General features: G+C 44.0%; 3 protein-coding genes across 5 annotated transcripts in view; 1 reads left to right on the top strand and 2 right to left on the bottom strand.

Annotated features, from left to right (window-relative positions):
* The window catches only part of LOC128887644 (dipeptidase 1), a 42,014-nt gene extending 30,998 nt beyond the window's left edge, over positions 1-11,016 (top strand). For both annotated transcript variants that reach the window (XM_054143759.1, XM_054143760.1), the window contains exons 6-10: positions 449-625; positions 728-812; positions 2,619-2,694; positions 7,523-7,658; positions 10,018-11,016. In XM_054143759.1, the coding sequence (XP_053999734.1) occupies positions 449-625; positions 728-812; positions 2,619-2,694; positions 7,523-7,658; positions 10,018-10,134 (591 nt within the window). In that variant the 3' untranslated portion in view covers positions 10,135-11,016. The remainder of the gene's footprint in view (positions 1-448; positions 626-727; positions 813-2,618; positions 2,695-7,522; positions 7,659-10,017) is intronic.
* A 3,993-nt stretch (positions 11,017-15,009) lies between these two features.
* On the bottom strand, positions 15,010-24,656 carry LOC128888153 (REPTOR-binding partner). 2 transcript variants are annotated; one of them, XM_054144790.1, is made up of 4 exons: positions 24,478-24,656; positions 19,204-19,297; positions 17,256-17,377; positions 15,010-16,238 (listed from the first exon to the last, which is right to left on the bottom strand). In XM_054144790.1, exons 1-4 carry the CDS (start codon positions 24,514-24,516, stop codon positions 16,137-16,139), a joined length of 357 nt encoding a protein of 118 aa, XP_054000765.1. In that variant the 5' UTR covers positions 24,517-24,656; the 3' UTR covers positions 15,010-16,136. The 2 variants fall into 2 exon arrangements, with proteins under 2 accessions (XP_054000765.1, XP_054000766.1); XM_054144791.1 differs by lacking the exon at positions 24,478-24,656 and adding an exon at positions 23,371-23,664.
* LOC128888152 (uncharacterized) lies at positions 24,480-26,607 on the bottom strand. Its single transcript, XM_054144789.1, has 3 exons — positions 26,021-26,607; positions 25,681-25,944; positions 24,480-25,596 (listed from the first exon to the last, which is right to left on the bottom strand). The coding sequence occupies exons 1-3, from the start codon at positions 26,605-26,607 to the stop codon at positions 25,446-25,448; spliced, it is 1,002 nt and encodes a 333-aa protein (XP_054000764.1). The 3' UTR covers positions 24,480-25,445.
* Between the last annotated feature and the right edge of the window lie 429 nt (positions 26,608-27,036).

The following is a 27,036-nucleotide window of genomic DNA, read 5'->3' as shown; positions in this document are numbered from 1 at the left end:
GTCCTCGGATCGAAATTCTTTGCAAACGAAACGTCCCAGGCATCGTCTATCGTGAATTTCAATCTGATTGAACGGTGCTGGCAATAAGTGTCACGCGGATCACACGTGAGCCTGTTGCAAAACAGAACAGTCCGTGTCTCTAAAGAAAAGTTCACCCTCTCGCGAGCAATCGTACGAAAGTCTGTTTAACTTTTCAAACAAACTTCTGAATTGTTGCGCACGGCTTTCCGCGAACGTTCCCTTATCGCCGTTTTCAATCGAATAAACGTCACCAAGATCGCTTCCAGACGAAATGACCTAGTCGAATTTAACGAAATATTATGACATCGAGATTTGTTCATCCTTTGCTATGAAAAATATGTATCATCGAGGAGACGAAGGAACTCGGTTCTCGCGATCCTCGAGACTTGTTTTGTTATCGTGATAATTATACCACGTACATTTTCAGAGCATCGTCCTCGAGATGAATCGATTGGGCATGATGGTGGATCTTTCGCACGTTTCCGTACCTACGATGCTCGTAGCTATGCAGACATCGAGAGCGCCGGTTATCTTCAGCCACAGCAGCGCTCACGCTCTTTGCAATTCTTCGCGAAACGTGCCTGACCACGCGCTACGACGTTTGGTATGTTACGAGATCGAATTTTCCTTCGACCCTTGGAATTTACAGACAGTGGAAATGTAAACGACTACATCGCGGAGTTGCTTTCGCTTTTCTCTGTTTCAGGCGCGTACGGACGGTATAGTCATGGTATCCTTCTACCCCCATTTTATTAGCTGCGACGAAAAGTCAACGTTGGAGGATGTGGCCGGTAAGCGACTTGAAAACATTTGTCTTTTCTACGATAGTAATACTCGTTTCGTTGAAAATTAAATTAAACTAACCAACATCTTTTTTCGATACGAGTAGAACGGCATGGCATGGCATGGCACGCCTTTATGTTTTCGGGTCGCAAAACTCTCTCGGCTATTTATTTTCCTTCTCCCGAACCAATTAAAAACTAATCGAAGCGTTGTTTAGCGTTCCTTTGTCTTTCGATCGATGTTGACTCGATGTCTCTTCAAAGATAAATGAAAAAGACGATATTCACCGGTGGGAATTGAACGAGGCGAGGCGAGGCGAGGCGAGGCGAGGCGGGGCAAGGCGTCCATCATTCAACGTTACGGTTACCGGCGAACAGTATCGCGCAAACGGCTGATGCTTTGAATAATGTTCATCTTTCTAACCGGAAACGAAATATACGGGCCAAAAGCGAATTTATGCAGCAGCGTATTCTCCCGCAACGTTTCCGCGTAAAGAAAAAAGAGTTCTCATCGAATGCGACTGCAGAGAGAAGGCGGCAACGAGCAATAACGCTTGCACATTCGCGAACCCTTTGCGATGCATGAACACGACTAACTTTACAATTTTAACGGGAATACCGTGGAACTTGGCATTTCCCGGTTCTCTTCTTTGCGATACACTTTACATAGATAGACGTGCGCGTAAATCAGACTACAAACGAGCATCTACATGTTTTATTAGCCAAATTCATTTCAACGTTAAATTAATAATATTGGCAATAATCGTTTAGCATTTTATTGTACGAACGAATCGTATTTATTGGACTTTATTAAATGTTCTGTCGCATTACCGATTATGATTTTTCAAATTGGTAAAAACAACTAAAAGCGATGCTGCCTCGCCGGGCTTTAATAATAGTCCATTTCCGTGGTCGCGAAATCTCGCGGAACCAGGGAGGAAGTGGCGAGAAAATTATGCACGCGAGCAGGAAGCGCTGCGTTAAACCGAATCGCAGCGATAATTTGGACAGTTGTCGCGCCTGTGCCCTCGCGATTACATCGCTTCTCGTGATTGATTTCTCGTTGCCGTGCCAGTCTCGTAGCACGCTTCTGTCTGGAGGGCGCCGATTACCAACCAGTTAATAATAACGGAACGTTGCGTCGCGCCATGACCACGGCATTCGATTTGCGCATCGTGCAGAGTGCACGAATCATCCGTGCGTTTACGTACGTCGAATAATGCAATTTTCACGGGTATGCTCGATGCGTTTCGCGTCAACTGCACCACGCTCTACGCGTTTACCTTGGCGTGTTACTGGCGTTTGCACTTACCGCGCAGAAGACGGCTCGCGATTCCGGTGTTTGCAGACCCGATTCTCGCGAAACGTCGGATGCACGCTCGCGCCCCGTAGATATACTCGTCGACGTTCGGTTCAACGAATTACGGATACGATGATTCCCGGGAAGACGCTGTTAAGTCTCTTTACTTGACATTTACGTATAATATACACGTATAGATCAGGTGCGCGTACTCTTTGATGAATATAGTTACAAAGATACTTTTCAAAACAAATATTTCTCCATTGAAGTGTTTTTAATCAGCAAACGTCGAAATATATGTATACCTTTTACATCGAAAAATGGCATTGCTTTCTTAAAACGGAGAAATCTGTTTTCCTCGATGCAGCTAGTAATTTAATCGACAAATGTACGCGGAGGAATACGCGATGTTGTTCGTATTCCTCGAGGAACTTGAATATAAGCTTCGACGATCATTTCCGTCACGCTTTCATCGCACGATGAATAATCTTGTCCTTTATCTTGCTCTGTTCCAGCTCACATTGATCACGTACGAGCGGTCGCCGGAATCGATCACGTTGGGATAGGAGCCGGGTACGACGGGATCAATCTGTAAGTCTTTCACTCGACGTTCCCCATTCCCCGTTCCCCTTTTTCTTTCCTAACCATATAATTTTTCCTCGGATTATCTCCGAAGCTTGTAAAAATATCTTTACATGTCCTATGTTTCTCTCTCTCTCTCTCTCTCTCTCTTCCTCCTTCTCGCTTGGCGATAAATCATAAAAAGGACGCTTGGCTTCACGGGCGCAAAACAAATGAACAAGCTTTAACGAACGCACGGTGGACTGGCTCTTAAAAAGAACCGAAACGTTGCAACTCCTTGCGCGGTGTTTCGGTTTTCTCTATACTGCTCACGATTTACGAGATCCATCCGCGTAACGGTCATAAAGCATGCGTTGTTTTTTATGTTTGCTCGAAACGTTGATCAGCGCTCTATAAAAACGTATACGACGAAAGAGAGACGTACGATCGTTTCTCGTTTTCAAAGCGCAGACCGCGTCTTCTTCGAGGAGATTGCGCGCATTTCCGTCGAAATAGCTGTAAGACCATCGAGCAGGAAATTTATTCGCGGGCCGTTTCACCGACAGGGCGACGTACAACGAGACTAGAATCGAGCGATAGAACGCTCTCGATATTCTCTCGTTCAACTTCTCCACGTGGATAGTGGACGCGCGTCTCATCGTTTCGTTCTCTCGAACGGAAAAGATCCAAGTAGGTACTTGGTACAGCTCCTTATTGGCTACGTTAATTATCTACTCGATGTCCTTTCGCGATGCAAGTCTATCGATACACGGTTCCGAGAAATTTATCACGATTTAGAAAAATGTCGAATACAGATCGATTTAAGAAACTTTTACGATACTTGGAAAAATAAATGTATTCCACGCATCGAAATCACCGAAATCCGAGGGATAGCAATTGCAGGGTGGTTAGATCCTAAAATGGTTAATCGTTGCGTAGTCGTCACGCGATAACTGTACCTCGAGAATCGTTACAATTTATTGTTAGATCGAAGCATTCCGTTTGAAATTCTATTCGAACGAATTGTATCGGAAACAGCGGAGAACACGAGTATTTGGAAAAGCACCGAAAATGGATTTTCCGCGGACACGGTCAGCCATTATCACATTGTTTCGTTTTATTTGGTAACTCTTTGACAAAAAGTGTTTAAATAAAATTTAATAGTCGCCGAGACGCAAAAGCTTGTAAAAATCGATCGAAATACACGAATGTCGGTGCGATGCTATTTGTAAAATGGCCGACACCCGACACGTTACACCATACACCATACACCATACACCATACACCATACACCATACACCACACACCTGCCCGAGGCCAAAATCACGGCGCTCGCTGTTAAGCGGACACGGTGCGGCGTCGAAAAAAAGGCGCGAAACAAAGAGAAAAAGAGAACGAACAGCAGCTGTTAGAAGTTTTTCGGTTTTCCGAATCCGCGCGAAAAACACGAATGGGCGTGGCGATGCACAGCTGGAAAGATAACTGAAAAATGGAACGCGAACGCAAATCGAGACGCGTATTCGCATGTCGGAGTAATAAAAAATAAAATGAAAGTGAGAGAAGAGGTATCGTTGGGATATCGAGCGAATACGATAGGCTTCGGACGTTTTCGCATATTTATCGGGAAATTGGTCAGGTCCGAGCTCCTCTTCTGCCGAAGTGGACAAGTAAGTGCTACCAACATCGATATTAGATTTCAGATCGTATCCTCGAATTTCATCGATATAATAACGCGACAACGAGCGATTAAACTGTAAACGATTATTCAACAGACCAATGGTATATTATATTCGCAAGGGTGTCTTTTTAAAAGTAAAACGCAACGTTTCGTTTCTACCCTCACGCGAACTTTCCGACCATAAACTTGGCAACCGTAAAGCTAGAAATCCACGCTCGTGATTTAATTGTCCAAGGGGACGACAAAGAATGCGAGATAACACTTTCAACGACGTTGCGGCCAACGAAAAGGAATCTGAAGAGGATGTTCGCTTCGGAATGAAAACAATGCCCGATTCCTTCTTTTCACCAACGTTTACGCCACTTACACCGTGGCGTGGATGGCTCGTAATAGCGGAAGCGACTTGAAATTAAACATTTCACCGAGCCGTACAGAAAGGAACCTCAGGAATGCTTTCCTAGAACCATGCAGCGAGATTTGAAAAACTGGGAGAAATGGTAACTGGTTCCCACGCCACAGCCAGATACAAACAGGGAAATGTTGAATTCCGCGAAAGCATAATTCGGTAAACGTAAATGATAAACTTTAAATAGATGGAGATAAAATAAGAATTCGAGTGGAACAGATTTGGCGATAATCGATATCATCGACACAATACGGTACATGTAGCATTAACCAGCAGGTTCTTCGGGAATGTTAAAATTTGCAATACCGAAATGCTCGAACGGGGCTTTGGATAATTCTGTATAAATAATTATATCGCGATAATGCATCGATTATGCTCGAGCGATAAAATCGATAGACCAAAAAAAAGATATACACGTGTATACATAATTGGCGTCATCCTTATAAATACATCGAAAGATAAATAGAAAAGAAAGAAAAGTGAAAGAGCGCTCTATACGCGTTTCCCTTCGAGTCCGCGCTCTATTTTCGCTTTTCATTCAACCCAACGGTACATTTTTATGGAAATTTCTGACACAACCTTTTCATCTTCCCTCCCCGCCGTTCGACTTGTATGCTACCATAAATCACTGTCGAGTACATACAGCGGGTAGGTACGTTCGCACGAGCGAGGGTATCCTGGACCCTGTGTGTCTCGATTCCATCGATACGGGAAAAATAAGAAGAAAAGAGGAAGGGGCAAACAACGTGGAAATGCGAGTTCCGTGTTGGCGAAAAAGCTTCTTTTCTATGGTCGATCACCGATCTACACCGATAACAAACTTTCGAGTGCGATTAAAATTGTTAAAGTTTATCGTCAACGAAAGAAAGATTAAAGTAACGCGTGCGATCGATCTCTATTCCTTTCGCGTGACGACACGCTTCCGTATTCGAACAGTCACTAAATTTCTATTTGCGAGCAAATCATTGCCAATGGGGGATAAACAGTCGGGTAAACGCGATCGCGTATCGTCGCATTTGCTCCGATAATTACCAACGATTATTCTGCTCGATGATTCTATAATGAACGTAATTAGCATCGCTATACCGGCAAAGAAGGATAAAAGTCTCGGATATTCCATTAAAATGTACGACAATTTCACGACGAATAGACGAGAACAGTTGCTGAAAATGATTAAACGGTATTGTTGGTTTCGAGGTGAGTGGCATCGGTGATACACGCAATAAAAGAAAAGGAAAGAAAAGGAAAAGATCGGAGCCGATTCGTCGACGTGGATGATGCTCTCTCGAATTCGATGAGAATCCCGTAGGGTGAATCGAAAATTTCACGAATCGAAACCACGGATAACCAACGGTGGCGCAACAACTTGGTCTAGTGCGCGTCGAACGGCAACGATAAATCTAGCCGAGCCAATTTTCCACTGGCAATATTTTATCACCAGCGATATCCTTCTTCCTTGACCGTTTCCCCGTTAACCAGGTGGTGCACGTAATTGTTATTCGTTCCAATCCGAACTCCCATCGTTTGGGACAAAAGCAGAAAGCTGCGAAACTATACAGGCTCACTCGACGAGTGATCTTAACCTCTGTTTCGTTTCGTATCAGAGATATCTCGAGAATAGTTTACGAGAAAGCTAGATGTTTTTCATATTTTCTGGATAATAGTGTTTCAAGGATCGTTGCGTCGCGTCGGCGTCGGTTCGCAATTATCGAGCGTAACGACCACGACGGACTCGCTCGATCTGGATATTTCCGAGACTAGAACAACGCACGTGACCACAGACGGTCGATCTCTCTGTACACAGTACACAGCTGCATAACTGCCAGTTTCAGCCGCGATATGACGCGGGATGAATAAGTCTCCAACCGCTCTTGTTGGCTCGACATTGTCAGCGGGTAGCTTTCAACGATTCCGGAGCCGCGGTGCGGCCAGTCCGTTTCTGCCGGCGCGGCGCTCGTTATGACGCACCTAACGAGAACGTCGAAATTCAAACTGATCCCTTTTAACGCCTCACCGGTTGTCATTCGTTGAATTCGCCGTGGATATCTGTGCGATTCGATCGTGTGCGGATCGATAACGTGCGAAAATATTCAAAAGCGAATATATTATAATAACGAGCTACGATCGTTGATGGCTCTCGTCTCCTCTTTATCCATACTTTCGAACGGTATGGTTATATGTAGTATGGTAAACGTTCGCGAAGAACTCGACCTCGTGGCACATTTTCACGTTCGAATCGCAACCCGGTTCGCAACTGTTGAAAAGCAAAGTCGCATACCGACGACTCCAGCTGTCTGTTGCATAATAGAACTCGCCGCTACCATCTCGCTATAGAGTAATTAAAGTAACGAGGGATAAACCGCCCGAGGAGACTCGTCATTTATCCACGGCTGTTTCTCCCGACAAGCTCGTTACCGCGCATCGACTTTGCGTTCGCCAAATTAATCTCGAACCGAAAAATAGAAACGACGTCGACGACGATCCCTCTGCTGTATTCCTCCCTCTGCGAATTTTACGAGCAGTTCCGATCCTGACGCGGATTCGTAGTTGATCGACTCGATCCTCGAACCTTTTCCTTTCTCCATACAAACTGTTAGAAATATTTATGTAAACAGGTTGTGGATTTTTTCAGCGTGCAAAAAGTAGGTTTGTGGCCAAATGGGATATCCGGCAGGGTAAACCGGCCGCGGTAAAAGGGTGTACCGATAGCTGTTAGGCTGAAAAAAGGAATAAAAATATTTCCGTAAAACCGCTCTACGTTACGATTGTTACAGAACACCGACGGGCCTGGAAGACGTCAGCAAATACCCGGAGCTTTTCGCGGAGCTACTAGCGCGCGGATGGTCGGAGAAAGACATTCAGAAGTTGGCTGGTCTCAATCTGATCCGCGTGTTCAAGACCGTGGAGAAGGTGAATTATTTTCGATCAAGTCGCTCACTATTCTTATTCTTTAGTTTCCGTGACCGGTACTTGATGAAAGCGGAGAGACCGAAATAACGGTCTTTATTCGTTTCCGAATCGAAATAACCGATGGCCGGGCTCCGAGGGTTAGCCGAGTCAACCGATATCAGATTTAATAAAGCGCACAAATCATGAATCCGTCGATGGAGACGGTTGGTCCGCGTGTGTACACACGCCGACGATTTTGGTTCCCTTGGACTTTTGCCAATCCCAGAACCAGCTGGCTCGGGCTCGACCCACCACCTTACTCGAACCATCGCGATCGCATCGTTCCTTTTCCATCGTGACAGCCCAACGCCTGTGAAACGTATCCCTGTACCATTCTACTTTCAATTCGAAAGGATATTTATTTTATTTTACACGCGAATCGTAATCGATAATTGCGTGCCGTCTTCTAGATTCGAGGAGAAAACGAATAAATTGCCGCGCTATGCCCGGGCCGCTCCGTTTCAACCATTTTCAATCTTTAACCCCTCGTAAAATATCAATTTGGCAGCAAAATCAAAAACAGACACTGCCGCGAGGACAACTGCGTCCGAATGTGATTTAACGAGATATTACTCGAATTACACCGAGTCGGTCGTAACGAGCGGAATTGCACGTACAAATAGCGTCGGGGGTGTTTGACGACCCTCGACATGCCCATCGTTGAAATTACAACGATAATTTAATCGTGGCTCGGAGATGCAACATAACGGTGCCCGCAAAACTGGATTCGATGACACGTGAAAGTAACGGAAATGTACGTAGATAATATAATGTATCGTAACAACGTAATTTATGCTTCTAGTCGTCGCTTCGAGCACTTGGTTTACGTACCATTAACGACTCGAACGTACATAGTCGTATCCTTTGCTCGAAAAACCTATTAATACGTGAAATAAATGTATAATCGCGTTAAGAGAATCGTTTTTCTTCTTAAAATCGATCGATTAAATAATTACTCGCCTACCTAGAAAGATCGACGATAAAAGCGTAACTCGCTTATCGAGTTCCCTCGATCGAAAGACTAATCGTACGGTACGCGCGTAGAACACGTTGAGCCGAATTATTTTCTCGGGATGAAAATTCGTCTCGACCGATAAATAATTTAGCTCGGCGCGTTCGACGTTCGCTCGGTGCGGGTCAGCGAGCGTGCACCCAATTTCATAGCTCTAAAAAACTGAGCGAAACTTGGAGTACATCTTAGCCGAGGCAAGCCTGCGCGTTTCGCTCCGCTTGGCAACTCCGATGCTAGCGTCAGAGGCAAATCTTGGAGCGATTTTAATTCCTATCCTCGCCTTCGTTAGAAATCTCGTAATTGTTAAAACGATAGACTAGTCTGCCGCGCACCACGTAAAACGATGATGGAACTGGCTAATTGAATGTCGACGTTGTTCGTCGCAGACGCGGAAAAAAATTCGAATTTATACCTAACGAGAATAGATTCTTGATTACCGTAGCGTAGCTAAAGTAATTTTATTTAACGGAATATTTCAAACGTCGAACAAAATTCGGAAAAATTAGCCTTTTCTCAGGTGGTGAACATGAGGTGGCGTTCCCCGAAGAAAAAGATGTTCGAGAAAGGAAACCGATCTAAATGCAATCTAAAAAGCAAAAACATCGAAACAGACTAGAAAAAAGAAGTGTTTGAAAAAAGTTGTGAACATCGGTTATGCGTTCGCCTAGCGCCGAAAGCTTGGACCGGATCGTAATGGCTATGGAAGGTTAATGGGCTTACCGAAAATTGATGGCGGCTGTGCAGGGTCGCATGAAATACGTGCACCGCGAACTTTTTCCCCTGGCCGGCGGCTTTCCTGCTACGCAAGCCCTCTCCCGTATCCCGCATTCCCTTTTTCTCCTCGGCCAACGATCGCAGACCGTGATTTTTCCCGAGAATATTCGTGACGCCATGTGCACCGTACGAGCTCGACCACCCTCTCGCGTATCATTCTCCCCCTTTCTTTCTCTCGGTCGACCGAACTTTCAGGAACTCGAACCACCGTGAAAATTGATCGACTTTTTCCTCTGGACCGCGGATATCGAATCGCCGATAGGAAAGATTTCCATTTCTCTCGAGAAACGTTCTTTCGATCTAAGTATCTTTTAACCGGAGAATTTCGTTAATCGTAACAACAGTCTGAAAAAACGCGATACTCGAACGCGACGCAACGTTCGATGGAACGACGAAGTAAGGCTTTGTCGTTGTATTCGTAAACGTTTGGTTGTACGATAAAATAAGTATCGAGCTATCGAGCAAGGTTACCGCACGCCTCGTCCAACTCCCATTCTCGTTATCGAATCAAGAGTCGAATTTTTCTGTTCTCAGGTTCGCGACGATATGGCCGACGAAGGGATCGAGCCTCTGGAGGAGGAAATTCCGCACCAAGACATAATCGGACGAGATTACTGTCGTTACAGCGTGAAACAACTGATGGCCCCGTAATCCTCGCCAAAGAATGACTCGGAGAAAAGATGGAAAGAGAAACGATGGACACCGGGGAATCGAAACTCTCTCTGGAACCGATTCGACTTGGATTCGGTCACCATCGCTCTTCGACACTTTTTATCGCGTCACCTCGTGATTTTCGTTCGCGTACGTAATTAGATAGGTAAACTCGATTTTCTTCGACAACTCCCAACTCGCGAAACGGATCAATGTCTATCTCGGTGAAACGTATAACGCGAGATTCGGACGTTTGCGAAAGAGGGATGATTCGATGACCAACACGTTCGTTCGAACATCCAAGGACTTGGAGTACTTGATGTTTAATCTGCAATCGACGATTTTCCTCGTCGATGCTGGAACCAAAACTGTTCTAGTCAATAATAATTATATTATATATTCGTATAAATCTATTATAAGTATTATAATATAATACCTAACCCAGACCTAACCCAGACCATTTTTTTTACGTGGAGGGGGAAAATCTACAAAATGACTCGTTCGTTTCGCAGCGGGGTCACGTATTTAATACTGAAACTCGGCCCGGGCCGAAATGTACTGCCGGATTTCTACCGACTACAAACACCCACGACTCTCTTCGTCAACCCTCGCTTCCCAGACGGTATGACCGATCGGTACTTTGCTCCAGGGCTAACTAACTACTCACCTACTCGAGAAAACTATCTTTAGCGTGGAGTGCGCGCACTAATTTACCTAACTACTTTATCTAAACAAATAAACAAACAAACAAATAGGTAAATACTGTAAATACTATTTCTATATAAATACATAGTACTCTTTGCTATGTGTATAACAACAACTCCCAGTGTTGGCCTGTCTACCAGAGATCGGTCATTACGTCCGCGCCTCCCTTCGATCAAAGTTGACGTTGATACAAGTTACATATATCACGCGTTCGCGATTCGATAAGTTTGGTACGCGTTTCGTTAATCGTAACCATCACCTTAAGACTCGTATACGTAATATTTTAAACGCACCACAAACGATATCTTTTCTTAACGATGTTTTTACAGCAAACTTTTAATATAGTCATCATTTTAATGATTGCATTCGCCTGTCGAACAAAGGACAAATGAAAAGAGAAAACGTACTGAATGTTGCGTCATTATTAACGTTTCGATTAAAAAAATTTGAAAAAAATTAAAGAATAAAACAATGTAACGACCATTCGTGTGCCAGTAGTCGCGATATCAACGAGCGTTAGCCTCGCGAATACGATATATCCTAACGTTTCCAACATTACCGATACTTTAAATAAAATTTACGACTAATCGAATTACGGTCGTTCTTATTTTGAAACTATTTACCTGTGTTTTCTTTCGATTTCCACTCCTCGTTCCTTTGCGACAATTACCGAACTCGAAAATTTGTCCATCATGGAAACAAATGGGACGAGTACGTGTATAAATGTTCATAAACTAGGAAAACAAAAAAGAAAAAAATCCCGGTACGCGATAATATCGAACCGCAAACGACTTAACGCAAGGTTAACGGAAAACGGAATCGAAACGGGAAGTCGTTGTTCGTACGTGCGGGGAAAGGCTGACGCGGCGCGGCGTAGGCCAGCCAAGTAAACCCGTGGATGTAAATTGAGCGCATCGATCCTCCAATTTACAAGTAACAAAGGGCATCCCGTTCGTTGGCGATTCACACAGCGCGTAGGAACCAATCAAGTGCAAAGCACACGCGTTGAAACCGTAAACGCGGCCCGGTTTATTGGCAATTCGGGATCATACGTGCTGTAAATTTCGACCGAGCTTGATTAGATTGTCGTTCCGCGGATTTGATAATGGCTGAATTACCTAATCGAATAAATCAATCGGGGCAGTCTGGAAAACTTTACGCAACACCGCAACCAGTTAAAACCAAACGAACGGAAATTATTTTTCGACGCGTTACCGTCGCGTCGGCGTCGGCGTCGGCGTCGGCGTCGGCGTCGGTGTCGTCTGTAAAATACCGATCTGTTTTCCAAACAAGAGTCTTTCCTTCGTAAATATTTCTTTCCGTCGAGTATCGTAATTCGTTTAACAGCCTATTCCCTTTCGAGTGCCATCTTTTATAGCCACGAACCAACCAGACGCGCAATAGGAGGTACGTACTCGTAAGTAAAAGTATAATTAAGTTTTGGCTTTCTAATCTGTTCAAAGTAACCGAACAAAAGTGTCATGGGAAAGTTTGAAGGTAGAAGAGAGAAAAAAAAGAGGACGGTCTCGAAGGACGAAAGGTGTGCCGGAGGAGCAGCGGTCTTTCAGCGATAATTAATTTCCCGCCGTTCCTGGCTCCCTAACGAGCTCGTTAAAAAGTTTTGACACGTTTAGAGTCGGAAATTCGGCCGTGCAAAAACCGTTTAAGCTTCTTCCCTCGACGGACCGAAACTGAACGAGCAGTTGGTTTCCTCGTTCGACCTTCTGTCGCGAACTAACCGCTTTCCTCTGTCCTATCTTTTTTTTCACCTATTTCTAGCCACTTTACGTTATCGTTTTCGCGTGGATCCCTCTCGTTTCGGACCGACTGTAATCTTTGCTCGTCGACGTCGACGTCGATTACTCCGACCAAGGCGGAAAGAGCTTGAAAATAACCTGCAAGAGAAATATATACTCTCTCGCTGGAGAAAGAGTTGCAGAAGGTGGATGAAGAATCTAGAGAGAACCTCGAGAGAACGTCGAGAAAGTGGAAGAGCCGAGCCACTGCTCTCGTTGTTTCGGTCTCGGCTCTGGCGATATATCGGCCAGGTTTACGGTGGAAACTCGACCTATCGTTGCGTATCATACGAAACCATATGAGGCGAGTCACATCTCGAGCTCGCACCTGGAGTAATTCCATAGTTCCGCGATACTTTTCGGTTTCTCGGAATTCTTTGAGCTGAGACGAGCACAAGTTTCGAACAACGCGAGAACTGCCCCTAAATCGTTTCTTGCAAAGCGAGGCCATTCTTTCTTCGTTTGCGATTCTACATTACTATTGCACTAGTGTATGTATGTACGTTGTAAGTCTTTAAAAATTCAAAGATGTTCTCAAACAATCTCGAAGCGAAACAACAAGCGAAGAAGCATTACGGAATACGTACAACGCGATCCTGAACGAACTCGCAAACTTTTTCAGCGTCGTTCGTTCTTTTCTGCGGCTTCGCGACGATGCATACAAACCAGTCTAAGAACAAAACTGTCGGTCACCGAATACATTACAAAGTAAATGAAACGCAAATCTGGCTGTGGCGCGGCCGCTCGTCAAGGTAACGGACATTAGCACACAAATTAAATTGAACAACTCCTTCTAGCTTGTAAATGAAAACTGTGCACGCAATTCCGAGCCGTTCGAAGCAAGAAGAAGCAACCGGACTTTTAGCATGTCGGGGACTTTCGATGAAAGTTAGGAAACTGAAAATAAGTGGTAAACCATATCTTCGTTATCTCGAAGAGAAATTCTCTCAAAACACCTTCGAATCATAACGCCGAGCGAGTTAGGTCCGCTTGAACGTTGAAACGGCCAGAGAAACACGCTCGCGACCATTGTCCAGGATTATCAAATTACCATACACTTTTTCTTTGTACTTCAGTATCCTCTCCGAGCGGGAATGGCTTTTATTTTTTCCTCTGTTCGTGACGTGTACGTGTGCGCGCAACGGACTTTACGAACTCTGTGACCAGCACCCCGTCCGCTGGGAACGCGTTTTTCCATGGAAACGTAATTGAATAAGCACGGTTTATGACGCGAGGAATCGTGTGTCGTTATCCGGTACACGAGATGCATGCGCCGGCTCTAACTGCGGTTAATGTTCGCACAACTAGCTTTGCGACCCGCGATTCACTGCAGACGTATCAATAATGCTCGTTCGAAATCAAAACCACTTGAGACTCTGTGCTCGTTGAAAACGCAACGATGATAGCGTAAATGCACAATTTCCATTGTTTTACGTACGTATAGGTATGCGTATATGTACGAAAACATATTCAAGGGACCCGTTCAAAGATAAGTGCTGCTCGAACATAACAACGGAAACTAGCGATTATGGAAATCGATCGTCCATCAAACGTTCTCTCTACATTTCGCGTGTAGCTCGACGACTTACAATTAGAGAAAATCCTCGAGGAAGCGACAACGACGAAAATAATAACTTATATTTAGTATGCGGGTCAATCGATTTCTATCAATTAGTTTTGCCAATGCTATTATCGTCTGACCTGGCCTAATTCGTGAAAAAGACGAGCATACGATTCGCAAAGTATGGGTCAACGGTTCGATAATCGTCGCTTTGCTTTTGCACGTAACTACGGCCGGAAGCATGCTAACGTAGTACTCCCTTTCGAATCGTTACCTTCACTCTTTTCGTTTCCTTTTATCAAACGACAATAACATCGTTTTGACACGGCGAATAACATCAACGAGGAATCGCATTGCAATCTACGTAAATCGAAACAGAGATTTCGTTGTCGAGCATATTTCACGATGGAATATGCAAATCTGTGTTCCGCGGAACGTAACGCGAACTCGGTATATCAAAAATGCATGATTTAAAAATGACGACCGTGTGTTCTCTATACGTGCGCAAAAAAATTGCAACAACGAGAGAGAGAGAGAGAGAGAGAGAGAGAGAGAGAGAGCGCTCGTTTATTGAATGCATGAGCGCTGGCACCCCTAAGGGTATTTATTTAGAATACAGAGTGTACGGGGATAAAATACAAATACAAAAAACATTAAGCAAAAATATAACAAATAATATACAACATCTATAAAATATATCCCTAAAAATACATATATAAAAATAAGGATAAAAATAAAAAAAAAAGGATGGGTAAAGAGAACGAACGAATAAATACTCGACGAGCGAAACAACAACGAAACGACAATACGACGTTACTTTAAAAATAATTACTTTATTCGCACTTTAGACTTTTTTCAAGTATGTACATACATGAACGAGTTTCCGCAATATCGGTAATCTGTACAAATAATAGTAGCTTTCGTAATATAAAAATACCGCATCGTCTCCGTATAGACAATCGGTCGCCACGAAAGATGGCTACAACATGTCACGATGAAAACGAAAACGCTCCTGGCGAGTAATTTTCAAAAATAAAGCCTAAATCGGTCAACGAATAACGCCCACAAAGCGTGACAAAGTGTCACGGAACGAACGAATACTGCGTAACAATTACGACATGCGACTACCGGACTCGGGTGACGCGCCAACAGGGCAATATATATTAAATGTTTATGCCATTATCTCTAACAATCGCATGTAGGAAGGTACGTGTAGTAGATATAGAGAGTGGAAGAAATGTAGCGATCTCGTAGAGAATTACGTGCAAACAGGGGTTGAAGCAATATTCCGCGACAAAAACCTAACAGCGATTCCTACCAAGATCCGTTAAACACGAGCCTACAGCCAAGAAACGGCTGGACCAAAACCCACCTCGAATAGATCGCTATATCCGTTCCGCTTGCCATACCGCACAAAAATGTGTGCATTCAAAGCGCCGAGCAGTGCGCGACTGGTTCTGGCGGCTTATCGTTGCGTTCAACGCTAATAAAAACAAAATATTTTTAACTTAACGGACAACGAGCAACAAGAAGAGATAGTTGGCGATATCAGGGTATAAAGAAAAAGAAATGTAAAATTATAACGCAACGATACCAGTGGAGAAACAACAATGCCAAACTAGTTAAAACTCTTTGGAAAGGGGGAGGAGACGAGAGGAGGACGCGAACAAGGACTAAATCAAGCATAGGCGCGATCGTGGACGATCTCTACTTTCACGTTCCAACGTATCGTCGATCGACGGCGAAACGCCAGATGGAACACGAACGAGCCGTCGAGAAGTACGTTTTATTTCCGTGAATTCTTCGGTTAGACGAAAAATAACGGGGAACGACGGGGAACGAAGGGATAGAAAGCTCGAATCTATCAAAGTAGGGGCACGACGAAAGCGTAAACATTGAAAAGAAACGACATTCGTGACTCGTGGTTCGCCTCTCATCGGTTAGTTGACTTCCTCCTGTTTCAGGGACCCGAATTCCTCCAGCATCGGCTGCAGCCCTTCGGGAATTCGTCCGGCGTCCAATTCCTGGACCCACTGTCGGTACTGAAACGAAAATAACGGATGCCGATTACATGGCGTTTCCAGCTAATGCGCGATCGGCTATCGTTTGTTATACTTGGAACGTTCTGGGAAACATTGAGGGGAAACTGGAGAGATTCGGAATTAACGTGGATAGATTGGCTCCGTTCTTCTTCAGACCTTTGGGCGACACGAAGCAAGCGTGCATGGAAAATACGATCCAGGAAACGTTGGTCGATCGAACTGGAAATAAGGTGAACAGAACAGGTGATAAGGAGTTCGAAGCAGCTATGCTATTTAAGACTATACGCGTCACTTTGGTTCGTCGACGGAACATACATTACTCTTGAAATGTCGTACGTACCTTTCGAGTATTTATCCTAGACAGCTTTTCGATACAAGATCGTCCGAAGAATGAAAAGCAAACAGATTCTGCGTCCAATTTCTTTCACACGCGTGCATCGAAGATGCGGCAAACGATTGATCGGACAACGAACTTGTTTACAAGTTTCCGACACAGTTCGCTTTACGGTATCTCGCAATTCGCAACTCGCAAAGGAAGCGGAAAAGGACATTGGAAACGAATGTTGCAGAATTTTCCAATATTTTCACAACGCTCGCATCTCGCGGTGCGATCTAGACGCGAGAAATAATTCCGGAAAGTTCAAGTTACGCGTCGCTACTTGGAGAAAAAAACAGGAAAAAGAAGCATGGGACGTGTTTACGATCCTTTGGTAAAAAGTTTGTTCTCGTTTTCGTTCTCGTTCTCGGTGGTTCGTTTAAAATTTACGATATTAACGCAAACGACGAGACAGCCCTCGATGACACTGGCGATGACAATGTAATTTTGTTCGGAACTCGGGCGCGTGAAAGACGACCACGATTATTTCATCGAAATCACGAACGACTTTGAAGAATGTCGCATCGCGTCGCAAACAATGTCCACGGAACAATAAATTCATTCTCGCATAAACTTTCTCCGAGGGAATTCAAGAGACGAGGAGAATGGATAAAAGGATAGAAATTTTAAACGAGACTTACCATTTCCAGCTCCTTTCGTAGAGCGAGTACGGCCTTTTCGCGATCGGCTACCAGCTCTTCGAGATATTGATACCTGAGCTTCTTCCGAGCACGACACTCCCGCGCACTCTGTCGACTTCGTTCTGCGAATCGAAAACAGCGATAACGTGAGAAAACGCGTTCACGTTTAGCGATCTTAGATAAATATCAATTGAAAATGTAACCGTATGAATGTTTACGATCCGGAGACGGGCATACGCGAGATAATCGAAAGCAACTTGTACTAATGTTTGACGGTACTCCTCGCAAACGATGTTTTCTCGCGCGACTTTGCTCATCCACGTTCCATGTAAAACGCAAACATTACGATGCTTCTCGACGTCGACGTCGGCGTCGGCACGTGTGTCGCAAAAAATACCAAGGACAACGCACGACGCCTGTAAAAATTCGCTGTTTAATGTTTCTCGGGAATGCGTTAAAGCCACATTTGCAGATTTTACACGGCATAATTTATAACAAGCTGCCTCCCACCAGGAAAATCTGTTGTCGTTAAAGAATGTTACGAATTTTGCGTCGCGCTATTCGATGGAAGAAAAACGAGCCTCGGTAAATATTCCCCGGTTCCAGTCACCGATTCCGGAACTCTCATAAATTCTCGCGCAAAAATTACAAACGAAGGCAAAGGACGTGCCCGTCCGCATTGGACGTAACCATCGGACGATAAATTTGCCTAGTTGAAAATGTGACGCGTGATTTTTCACACGCGACGAGCACTAGGTCTGACGAATGGCAACAATGTCGTCTGTTTACGCGACACGCTTGCAGCGTTTTCGGTTCCACGCTAGGCCACGCCAGGCCACGCCACGCTACGCGTATTCGCCAAGACGACACCGACGGATAAAATCGATGGTAAACGGGCCGCGTCCGTGCAGGATATTGTAAATTTCTCGTTGCTCTGGAACCCGTGGCGCGATAAAACCTTTTACGATCAAGGATCGCAGCTATTATCGCGTCCGCAACTTGCTAAGCCCGTCTTTTACGTGGCAATAAACGTTCCCATCGCGTCCTCGACGTCGACATCGACATACTTTTTGAAAAAGTATCCTACGAGAGGACACTCCGCGAAATCCTAGTAGCGGGTCTCGGACGGGACGGAATTTGTTTATTTATTTCCGTAGACGGGAAGATAACCGAATCGTATAAAAATTGATACGTGTAGCAACGACTAGAGTGTTCGATAGTTTCGGTAGCTGAATCCGTGGCGATAATTTTACGAACAACGAATCCCCCAACTATACGAAATTTTAACCAGAGCCCTGACCGGAGCTGAGGTATCCAAGATTTTGGGTTCTCTCGCAACCCAATGGAGATTATATTCGATGCAATGGATGGGACGGGACGGGACGTACTGCATTGGGAGTGTACGCTGGCAGATAATCGATTTTGGCCCAACGCGGAAATTAAGCGTTCTCGCGGAGCCAATTTGCGGTTCTCATTTAGAATCTGCTCTTAGCCAGCATCCCAACTTGGAACGAAATCGAAGAAGTCTATCGGGCTTGAATGAAGCTTCGGTGACCGCGGTGAAAACAAAATCGAGGGATCCCCGAGGAACGAATCTCGTCCGTGTCAACGAAATTAGGGAAAATTGAATTTACGAGGGTCGTTGTAGGCGCGCACACGTACACGCGGAAACCAGGAAAAATCGAGCGAACGCGATCGCTGCAACGTCAGAAATTGCAACCGACGAGATACAACGAGAAGATATGAGAGAGAGAGGGGGGGGGGGGGGCATCGTGGTACGCCTGCACGACCGTCAAGTCGATTCGAGGAAAAGAAAACCATGGAAAGGTTTGCGAACTGGGAACCTAGAAGGATAATTACGACGCGACGTAGGTACTCGAAGTGTGACGATAGTAAGACTACCGAAAGCATAGAAAATTATACAAATGCTACTTAAGATTATTTTTACCGAGCTTGGCTTTCATATCCGTCCTCTCGGACGCCTTCCTTCCAGGCTTCCGTCCCCTCTTTCCCCCCTCTTTCCGATCACCGCAAGACCCCTCCTGCAATGAAAATAAATTATCGTAAAATTACTTAACCGCATGCATTTTATCTTTCAAAAGTTCAATTTCTTCTTATTTATTCTCAGATTGGTAAATTAATTAACGCTAGAACTAAACGGTAGCCATGAGTAGCCATGGAAAACTTTATTTCTACGTAACGGGATAAAAGGTTAATTTACTCGTTAGACAAATTATCGCGCTCGGCAGTTTCGAGAGTTTCGCTTCGAAAAACTTAACGCGATGCATCGGATATTCTCGACAGCTGTGTCTCTGTGTCGTGAAAATTACCAGACGACGAGTCTCCTTTCTCGATCGTAACCCGCTTGAACTCGTAACGCGCGTAACGCGTTATCGTCGTCGTGTACGGCTCATCCTCTGAATCGCAGTGCAATTCTTGTCACGGTAAAAGACCGGTAACGATCTTTTTATCATCGTTCGAGGACGATTCATGATTTGATGAATCGTGATCACGGCTCATGATTTCGCACATTCGTTGTAAAGCGTAACTATTCAAGCGCGATTCGACGGATTAGACGATAACCGTTGACAAAGTTTACAAAGAATGTTTCTTTTTTACGGAAAACTTTCGTATAAAATATATTTTCGAATGATATTTCAATAGTAATATTGTAGGATAGATTCGAGAAGAGAGAAAAAGCTGCGAACCGTGCATTAACGTACGCATCGCGTCGCGTCGCAGCCGATCTCACGCGACACGTTTCACACGTCCACGAAGCACGGTTCTTGCAACGAGTAGAGCCGGCCACAAGCTTAGCTATGCATGTGCACACCGCACACGGGTGACAAAATACAAATTCTGCCCCCTTTTAGGGAAGCTGTTTACCTTCGGCCCTATCCTTTCCTCTCAATCCTATCTGATATTAAATCTCCTCGAATCCTCTTTCTTTCCCTCGACCGCACCCGACTTTTATTCCCAGCGCCTTTAACCTCTTTTCTATCCACCTCGCTCCCAGCTCTCGTTTTCATCTTATTTTTTTCTCCCGGTGTGGCTTTTTACAAACAGAAGACATATTCGATATGCGACGCGGGCGGCGACTAGCGAGATACAGGAAAAGATTGTTGAAACTTCGAGATTGTTTGAAATTGAAAAAGTTGTGATGAAAACGAATACAGGAAAAAATGATCGTATTCCAAATAATGTAAACTTAAAAGAATCCTAGTTGAGCAATTCGGTTTTTTCGTAATGGCCGCAAAGATTGCCGAAGAAATTCCATCTGCACGGCACGGCACGGCACGAAACGGCGCGGGCGCAGCAAAGCCGGATGTTCGTCGGTAGGACGTGGTAGGCACCCTGGTAGAGGCCGGAAGCTCGTAAACCACACTGTACACAATCGAGGACAGAGGCTTTGTAGTTTCGCAGTTGGCCAAGCGATTCCCTCTTACGCGTATTTCTCGCTCGCAAAGACCGAGTTACGCGGCTCGATTCGCGTCAAGGCTCACAGATCTGCTCCGCGCGGAGCTTGATTCAATCTAGCCGCGTGAACGTACTCGTCGTCGCCACAGCATACTCTTGCGGCATGGTTTATAGTTTATACCATAAACCTTTTATGCGAATCTAACGAGCGACACGTGGCCGCTCAATCGCATCAAAGGCGGTCTCTAGGTATTGGAGTTTCTTTCGATATTACGATATTAAAACGACGCGGCGGCGGTGAATTAACGAAACTCAAAGTTAAAATGCCATCCTTTCTCGGAGTTCCGCGATTACTCGGAGAATCCAGGAAACCAAGTTACCGATCGTTAACGCGTGCTTCGTTCCACTTAGTTCGCGGAACAACTTCCGGACGATCACCTTTCGAGTGGAAAGCCTTTAATTACAAAGGTACGATGAAACCATTCTTGTTCCTTCCACCGCTTGGTCCACGGTTTCATCTCTTTCCCGCGAGCCCGGACTACTCTCAAATTTCACGGAAAGAACTCTTCGTTCAATTAATTTTCATTATTAACGGAATTACTCTCGGAGCAGCCCCTTAGCGAGACTCTTTTAAACGCGTTAGCTACCTTTCCACTACCCATTCGCGTTCCTCCTATTACGCTCAGACCATCCAGACCATTTCTCTCCTTTTTCGTCGTCGTACTTTTCTCAATTGCTCCTGTCATTTTTGACGAAAACGATCTCCCTTCTGTTTCTCCCCTACATCTCGGCAATTCCGACCTCGACACAGTGCTCTCGTTAACCAAGCTAATTTCTATTGTCTTCGAAGACTGGATTCGTCGCGATATCCTCGAAACTGTCTCGAAATCTATTTTGAAATAACCATTGATGTAATCGTTGAGAAGAAAAAAAAAAATAGCCGACCAACACTCAACTCTGATTCCAGTAAACGAATGGTCTCGCAAAATGTCGTCTACTCTCTGACAAACACATCTTTCATTCCATTTCTTCTATTCACGCTTCTTCCTTGTTTACGCATCACGAAAAACTCGTTGCATATAAATCGGACGTGATCGAACTATGCGCAAAGACGAAGCGGTTTCAACGAATCTTGCGAGAAAATTTACGAGAAAATCGCATGGATGACCCATCCTCGAAGATCAGGCGCGAACAGCGGACGCGATAGGAAGTACAAAAACGGAGGAAAAACCGACGGAACGAGCGTTAAAGCCTCCTTGGGCTTTTCCACGTCATTGTTCGTCGGAAACTAACGCGACCGGATGAGAGAAAGAGACGAAGAGAATCTCGTAATTTTCCAACCGCGCCACCGACGCCACTACGTAACAATGAACAGAGAGGGAGGTTCAGCGAATACAATGGCGAAGCGCCACCGCGAAATCATCGCGACACCCCCATCGCTATCATCGTTGCGAATATCTCGTAAATTTACCTGGACGCCAGGCTAGTTTTTCACGAGTATTTCGCGACCGTGAACCCAACTTTCCATTTAAAGTCTAATATTTCCGGCGTGTGAATAACAGGTTCGAAACCGATGACCCAACCTGTGAGTCATACGAGGACTGTCAATTTTCTTCGCTAAAAGAGATACGGATACAAAATACGATATTAAATAAGATTCCCTAGATTAGCCTCCACATTGAAGTAGTTTGAATATAGTTATAAAAAATGATTTAAAATTAAATTAAAATTGCGAAAAAGTCTCGAATAATTTGAAAAGTAAATCTCGGTGAAAGTCGTGGTAGGACTGAGGGTCGTCGTTTTGTTCGCAAATGAACCAGTTATGTCGTTAATTGGACATAAGTTATCCCCATTCGAGTATCGTCGACGATATACCGCGCAGGCGAGAATTACGAGCTCGCGAAATTCGCTCGAATTACCATATACGGGTCGGAACACGGTTAAACTATTTAGCTACGAGCTCGGCCGCCATTTAACCGAAGAGTGTGCAGCAAAGGAAATGCCCGTTTACACCGAGGTCTCGATTGAATTTAACGATAACAACTTTGTTTCTCGACAACTGCCGCAAACATTCTTATTTCTAAGTATATTTTATGATATAGGTACATACATATACTCGGAGTGGATAGGTGGATAGGTCGCTACGATGTAGTCGACTTCGTTCCCGTATCCGTAGAGCCGTACGGAATTTATGGAACGCAGTTTGCGAACGAGATTTCGAGTGCGAACGTGCCCTCTAATCGATAAGCAATCATCGTAAGAGATCTACAGGGTTAGAAACACCTGTCGCGACGATCTTGGTCGTTCCGGTTCTATTACGGTTCGACTGCTTCGTGGAAGGTATCGCGACTTTTCATAGGACACAGTTGCCGAAAAATGATGACGGAATATCTCGATTCCGCGGTTTGTTCATCCCCTAACGATCGAGTTCTGCCAACTGCGTCACAGCCGGTATCTAGCTCCGTTTAATTATTTTTCTTATTATCGGTTAGACGTAATTATCGGTTACTCTACGATTAAAACTTTTACCCAGGTATGTGTAATGTTATTCTACTCGCGATCAGATTGTTTCATACGCGTTAGAATTGTTCCGATCCAGAATTCTGGATTCCAACGGTTCGCGATATACGGGTACCGCTAAATTGCGCAGTGGCGTCGCGTATAGGCAACCGAGTTCAACTTATTGTTAGTTACGTACCGCGATCGACCGGCATTTCATGCGTAACCACATCGAAATCGTTTTTTTTCACTCGCGTCAACTTAAAAATCGTTCTCGTAAATGGGTATCAACGATTCCCACGTGTGCTCGGTAAAAAGGTGACCGGACTGTTCATTAAACTAAACAAGAATCAACGGAGGACAGAGTTGGAGAACAGAGTGCGTACGAGACTTTGAAGAAACGAAGCTAATTCAACGGTTGCTTTCCAAGTGAACGTACTCGGCTACATATGCGCGATCGAGTTGCTATAGAGAGTTGTTAAACGAGAGGAAAACGAGTAAAAAGTATCTAATGAAAACTCACCGGTGATACGCGACGTGCAAACTGTGTCAACTGCGCAGTTGTCGAGATAGAACGCTAGATTCAGGGACGTGGTGTTCGTTACCGGTGCCCAAACGTTGCGACCCACGACCGGTAGTATTAAACGATTATCGCGACATCCAGCGGCAATTTACGGAAACAAGTATGAACCGCTAATCTCGAATAAATATATAAATTGAGATTTATTCGATGAAATGGAAAAGTTGCCCGGCAAATTGTTTGCTGCTAGCCATTTTTAACGATCTGACAACGCTAACTGATCTAGATGATCTTTTGTTAAAACAAGCTCCCGTACATTCCACGCCTGATGATCACATGATCGTTCAAAGACAGCAACGTCATCGCTCGACGATCGAGTAAACGAGAACGAACAAGTGGCGCGATCGGTCGGCAAAAATGTGAAAGAAGGAGCAAAACAGCGAATCGAACGCCACCAGCTTCGTTGTACGAATATACCACGAAATAAACGGCACACACAAGCAACAGCCACCCTTCCGTTCCGTTCCATTCCGTTGTGTCCGACCCATTCCCCCCTCCTCGACCTCTTGCCAAACCCACGATTAGTCTTAAGTCTTAATGTTAAACGAAAGAAGCGATCGCTATTGTAGTCGATTCGGAAACAAACAAACATTTTGTATGCGCGCCCTCTTTGCACAATATGGTGTAATCCGTTTAACGCGCGTAATCTCGTTGCCTGTTTTTCAAGCCAGTTTCCATCACGCGAGCACATTGTCACTTGGTCATTTACACAAATTGTCGACTCACCGTTTCGTTTTCCGCGATACACATGGGCTCCACCTCCATGTTTTCCCTCGATTTGCCTCTTTTCAACCTTTCCCAAGAGAATCCCTTCCTGACACGCTTTCTTCAATCCCGATTCCGTCTTATCTTCGACACTTTGCAACAACGTGTGTCTGTTTACAAACACTGCAAGGTCACACAGCAGACCCCCAGACCTCTGACTATCGAGTATTTCCTATTACGTCACGAATTACCGAACGACGCGCCACTTGCGGCGAAACGTTGAAATATTTTCAATTTGTCTGTTGGCAATTGACTGCTGATAAACGAGTAGATTGTAGTAGACGCATTTCTCGTGAAAAGTTACTATGTTTTTGAACACGTGATCGATCCAAGGTCGTTACTCGAAAAGTCACGATAATGCGATTGAAATTTCTTTTAACGTAAACAATTTTCATATGCTACAATTCTTACAATTTGGCATCGAAATTATCAACAACTATTCGTAAACATTTTGTGCGATGAACGAAAAAAACCATTTAGATCCTGAATATGTTTGGGTTGTACGGACATGTACGAACGCTTTTAACGTTTATTTGACTATGCTTCATTTTATCTTTTACGATAACGCCATAAATATGCAACCAAGTACTAGCCGTAAGTTATGAACGATTCGGTCGCAAAAGGATCCTTGCATAAAATTTAAGGTCGCTATAAGGTTATCAACGTTTAAAATATCATTTCTCATAATGAACGTAATAAAGTTACAGAGACTTTATCGTATCCGTTACTTATGGCAGCAGTGGACCTTCTGGTATATACCATATTGCAATAAATGCGAAAGATTCAAATTATGGAGAATAATTTTCATGTAAATGAAACAGTAGAATTTTATTATTTTTAATGTATAACAACTACCACCAGCCGAAATATTCCATTACCTGCTCTTTCAATTCCATATTGTATATTATATGATATCACAAAATTTCATCTTAAAATTGATAATATCCACTGCTAAAACTATTTCTGTATTTGTTTAGGTATTCGTCATCGTACGAATCACCGCGATAGATTCTATCGTAATTTCTATTGCGAGGATAAAACAGTTCTGATTCGTAATCCCTTTGCCGACTGGGAAAATATCTGTGAATAAATAAATGACCAATAAATGAATATGTGATATACCTCAAACACTAGGATAAACTGTTATTGATAATACGCCATTACCGATCATGTCTTAAATAATGTACAACATAGGGATCTTCTTTGTAGTAATCTCTGGGTAATTTATCTACGTTATAATCCCTGTACAGTAGTTCGTAGCGATTATTACGAAAACGACTACTTGGATGTAACTTGTCCCTGTAATAATAAATCTCTTTGCCATTGCGATCAAAATAACGTCCCGGCTTTTCTTGCGCATAGTTTCTTCCATCTTCTGTGTACAAATCATTGTGATATCCTCCGTGATAATCGCGATACGCGTTCATACTGAATAAGACAATGAAACGATATTTTAATAACGTGAACGTAACAAAAAAAAGAAACGAAAAATATAATTACTTACTTTTTTCTATTGTCATAGATTCCCTGATGGATTCGGTCTCGTCCGGTATAGGAAACATCGTGCGCACCGTCTTTGAACGAATCCAGCGATTTTTGCCTATAATAATCATCGCTATTTCCTGACGACCTACGGCCCCCCTCGTCGTTGCTATCCTCATAAAAGCTCGAATTATTTCCCGACTCGTCCTTATGGTAGTTGTTACTAAAACCGGTCCTCTGGAAACCTTTTTTGTAATACAAACTGCCGCGCCGTTGAAAAGAATTCTTCCCCTGATCGATGGCTTCGGATTCGCCCAAACTATGTCTTTCTTTGTCAAATCCTTCGCGGACCGTATCTTGGTCGTTGTATCTCTTCTCGTCTTGTTTCTGCTCGTTAAATCCTAGTTGGCCTCTGTTACGAACGGAACTGCCTTCTTTGCTTATTTTCTCATTATTGAGAATTCCATCAACCGATTCGAGGTTTCTTTGCACGATATCCGATAAGGAAGATCCTGATTGCCTGTCGACCTGCGGATCAATCGAATCGGAGGCACAAAAGCTGTACGAAACGATAAGTAAAAGCAAGATATTCCAAATACCAGACGGCATATTTATAATAAACGTAACTTTCGTTGATATTGACGCATCGATTTTTCGACTGACTGTTTTCGGACGATTCGTCTGATTTTATATCAAAGTAAACGGCCTTGTTTCGACGACAAAACTAAACGCATCCTGTGTGCAAAAACCGAAAGATCCGTCAGTGAGACGGTGAGTTAGCATGGCCTTCGAAATTTCGGTTCTTCGCATTAAGGAATGAGCCCAACGATCGACGCGACGAAGCGAAACGACTTATTCGACATTTCGCAAAACTGTTATTACGATAACAGTTGTTCTCATACAGACAATTTATTCTATTTAAAACACTCGTTACGTTTAGATTTGTTTAATGCGTTAAAACTTACAAATAATAGAAAAGAATTATTTGAAATAAATTATTTCTATGAATACATTATTTACAGCTTATGAACGCTATTA

This window comes from Hylaeus anthracinus, unplaced genomic scaffold (genome assembly GCF_026225885.1).
Source record: "Hylaeus anthracinus isolate JK02 unplaced genomic scaffold, UHH_iyHylAnth1.0_haploid 11989, whole genome shotgun sequence".
Lineage (NCBI taxonomy): Eukaryota > Metazoa > Arthropoda > Insecta > Hymenoptera > Colletidae > Hylaeus > Hylaeus anthracinus.
The sequence above is the reverse complement of the archived record's forward strand: the minus strand, read 5'-3'. Positions and strand labels throughout refer to the sequence as shown.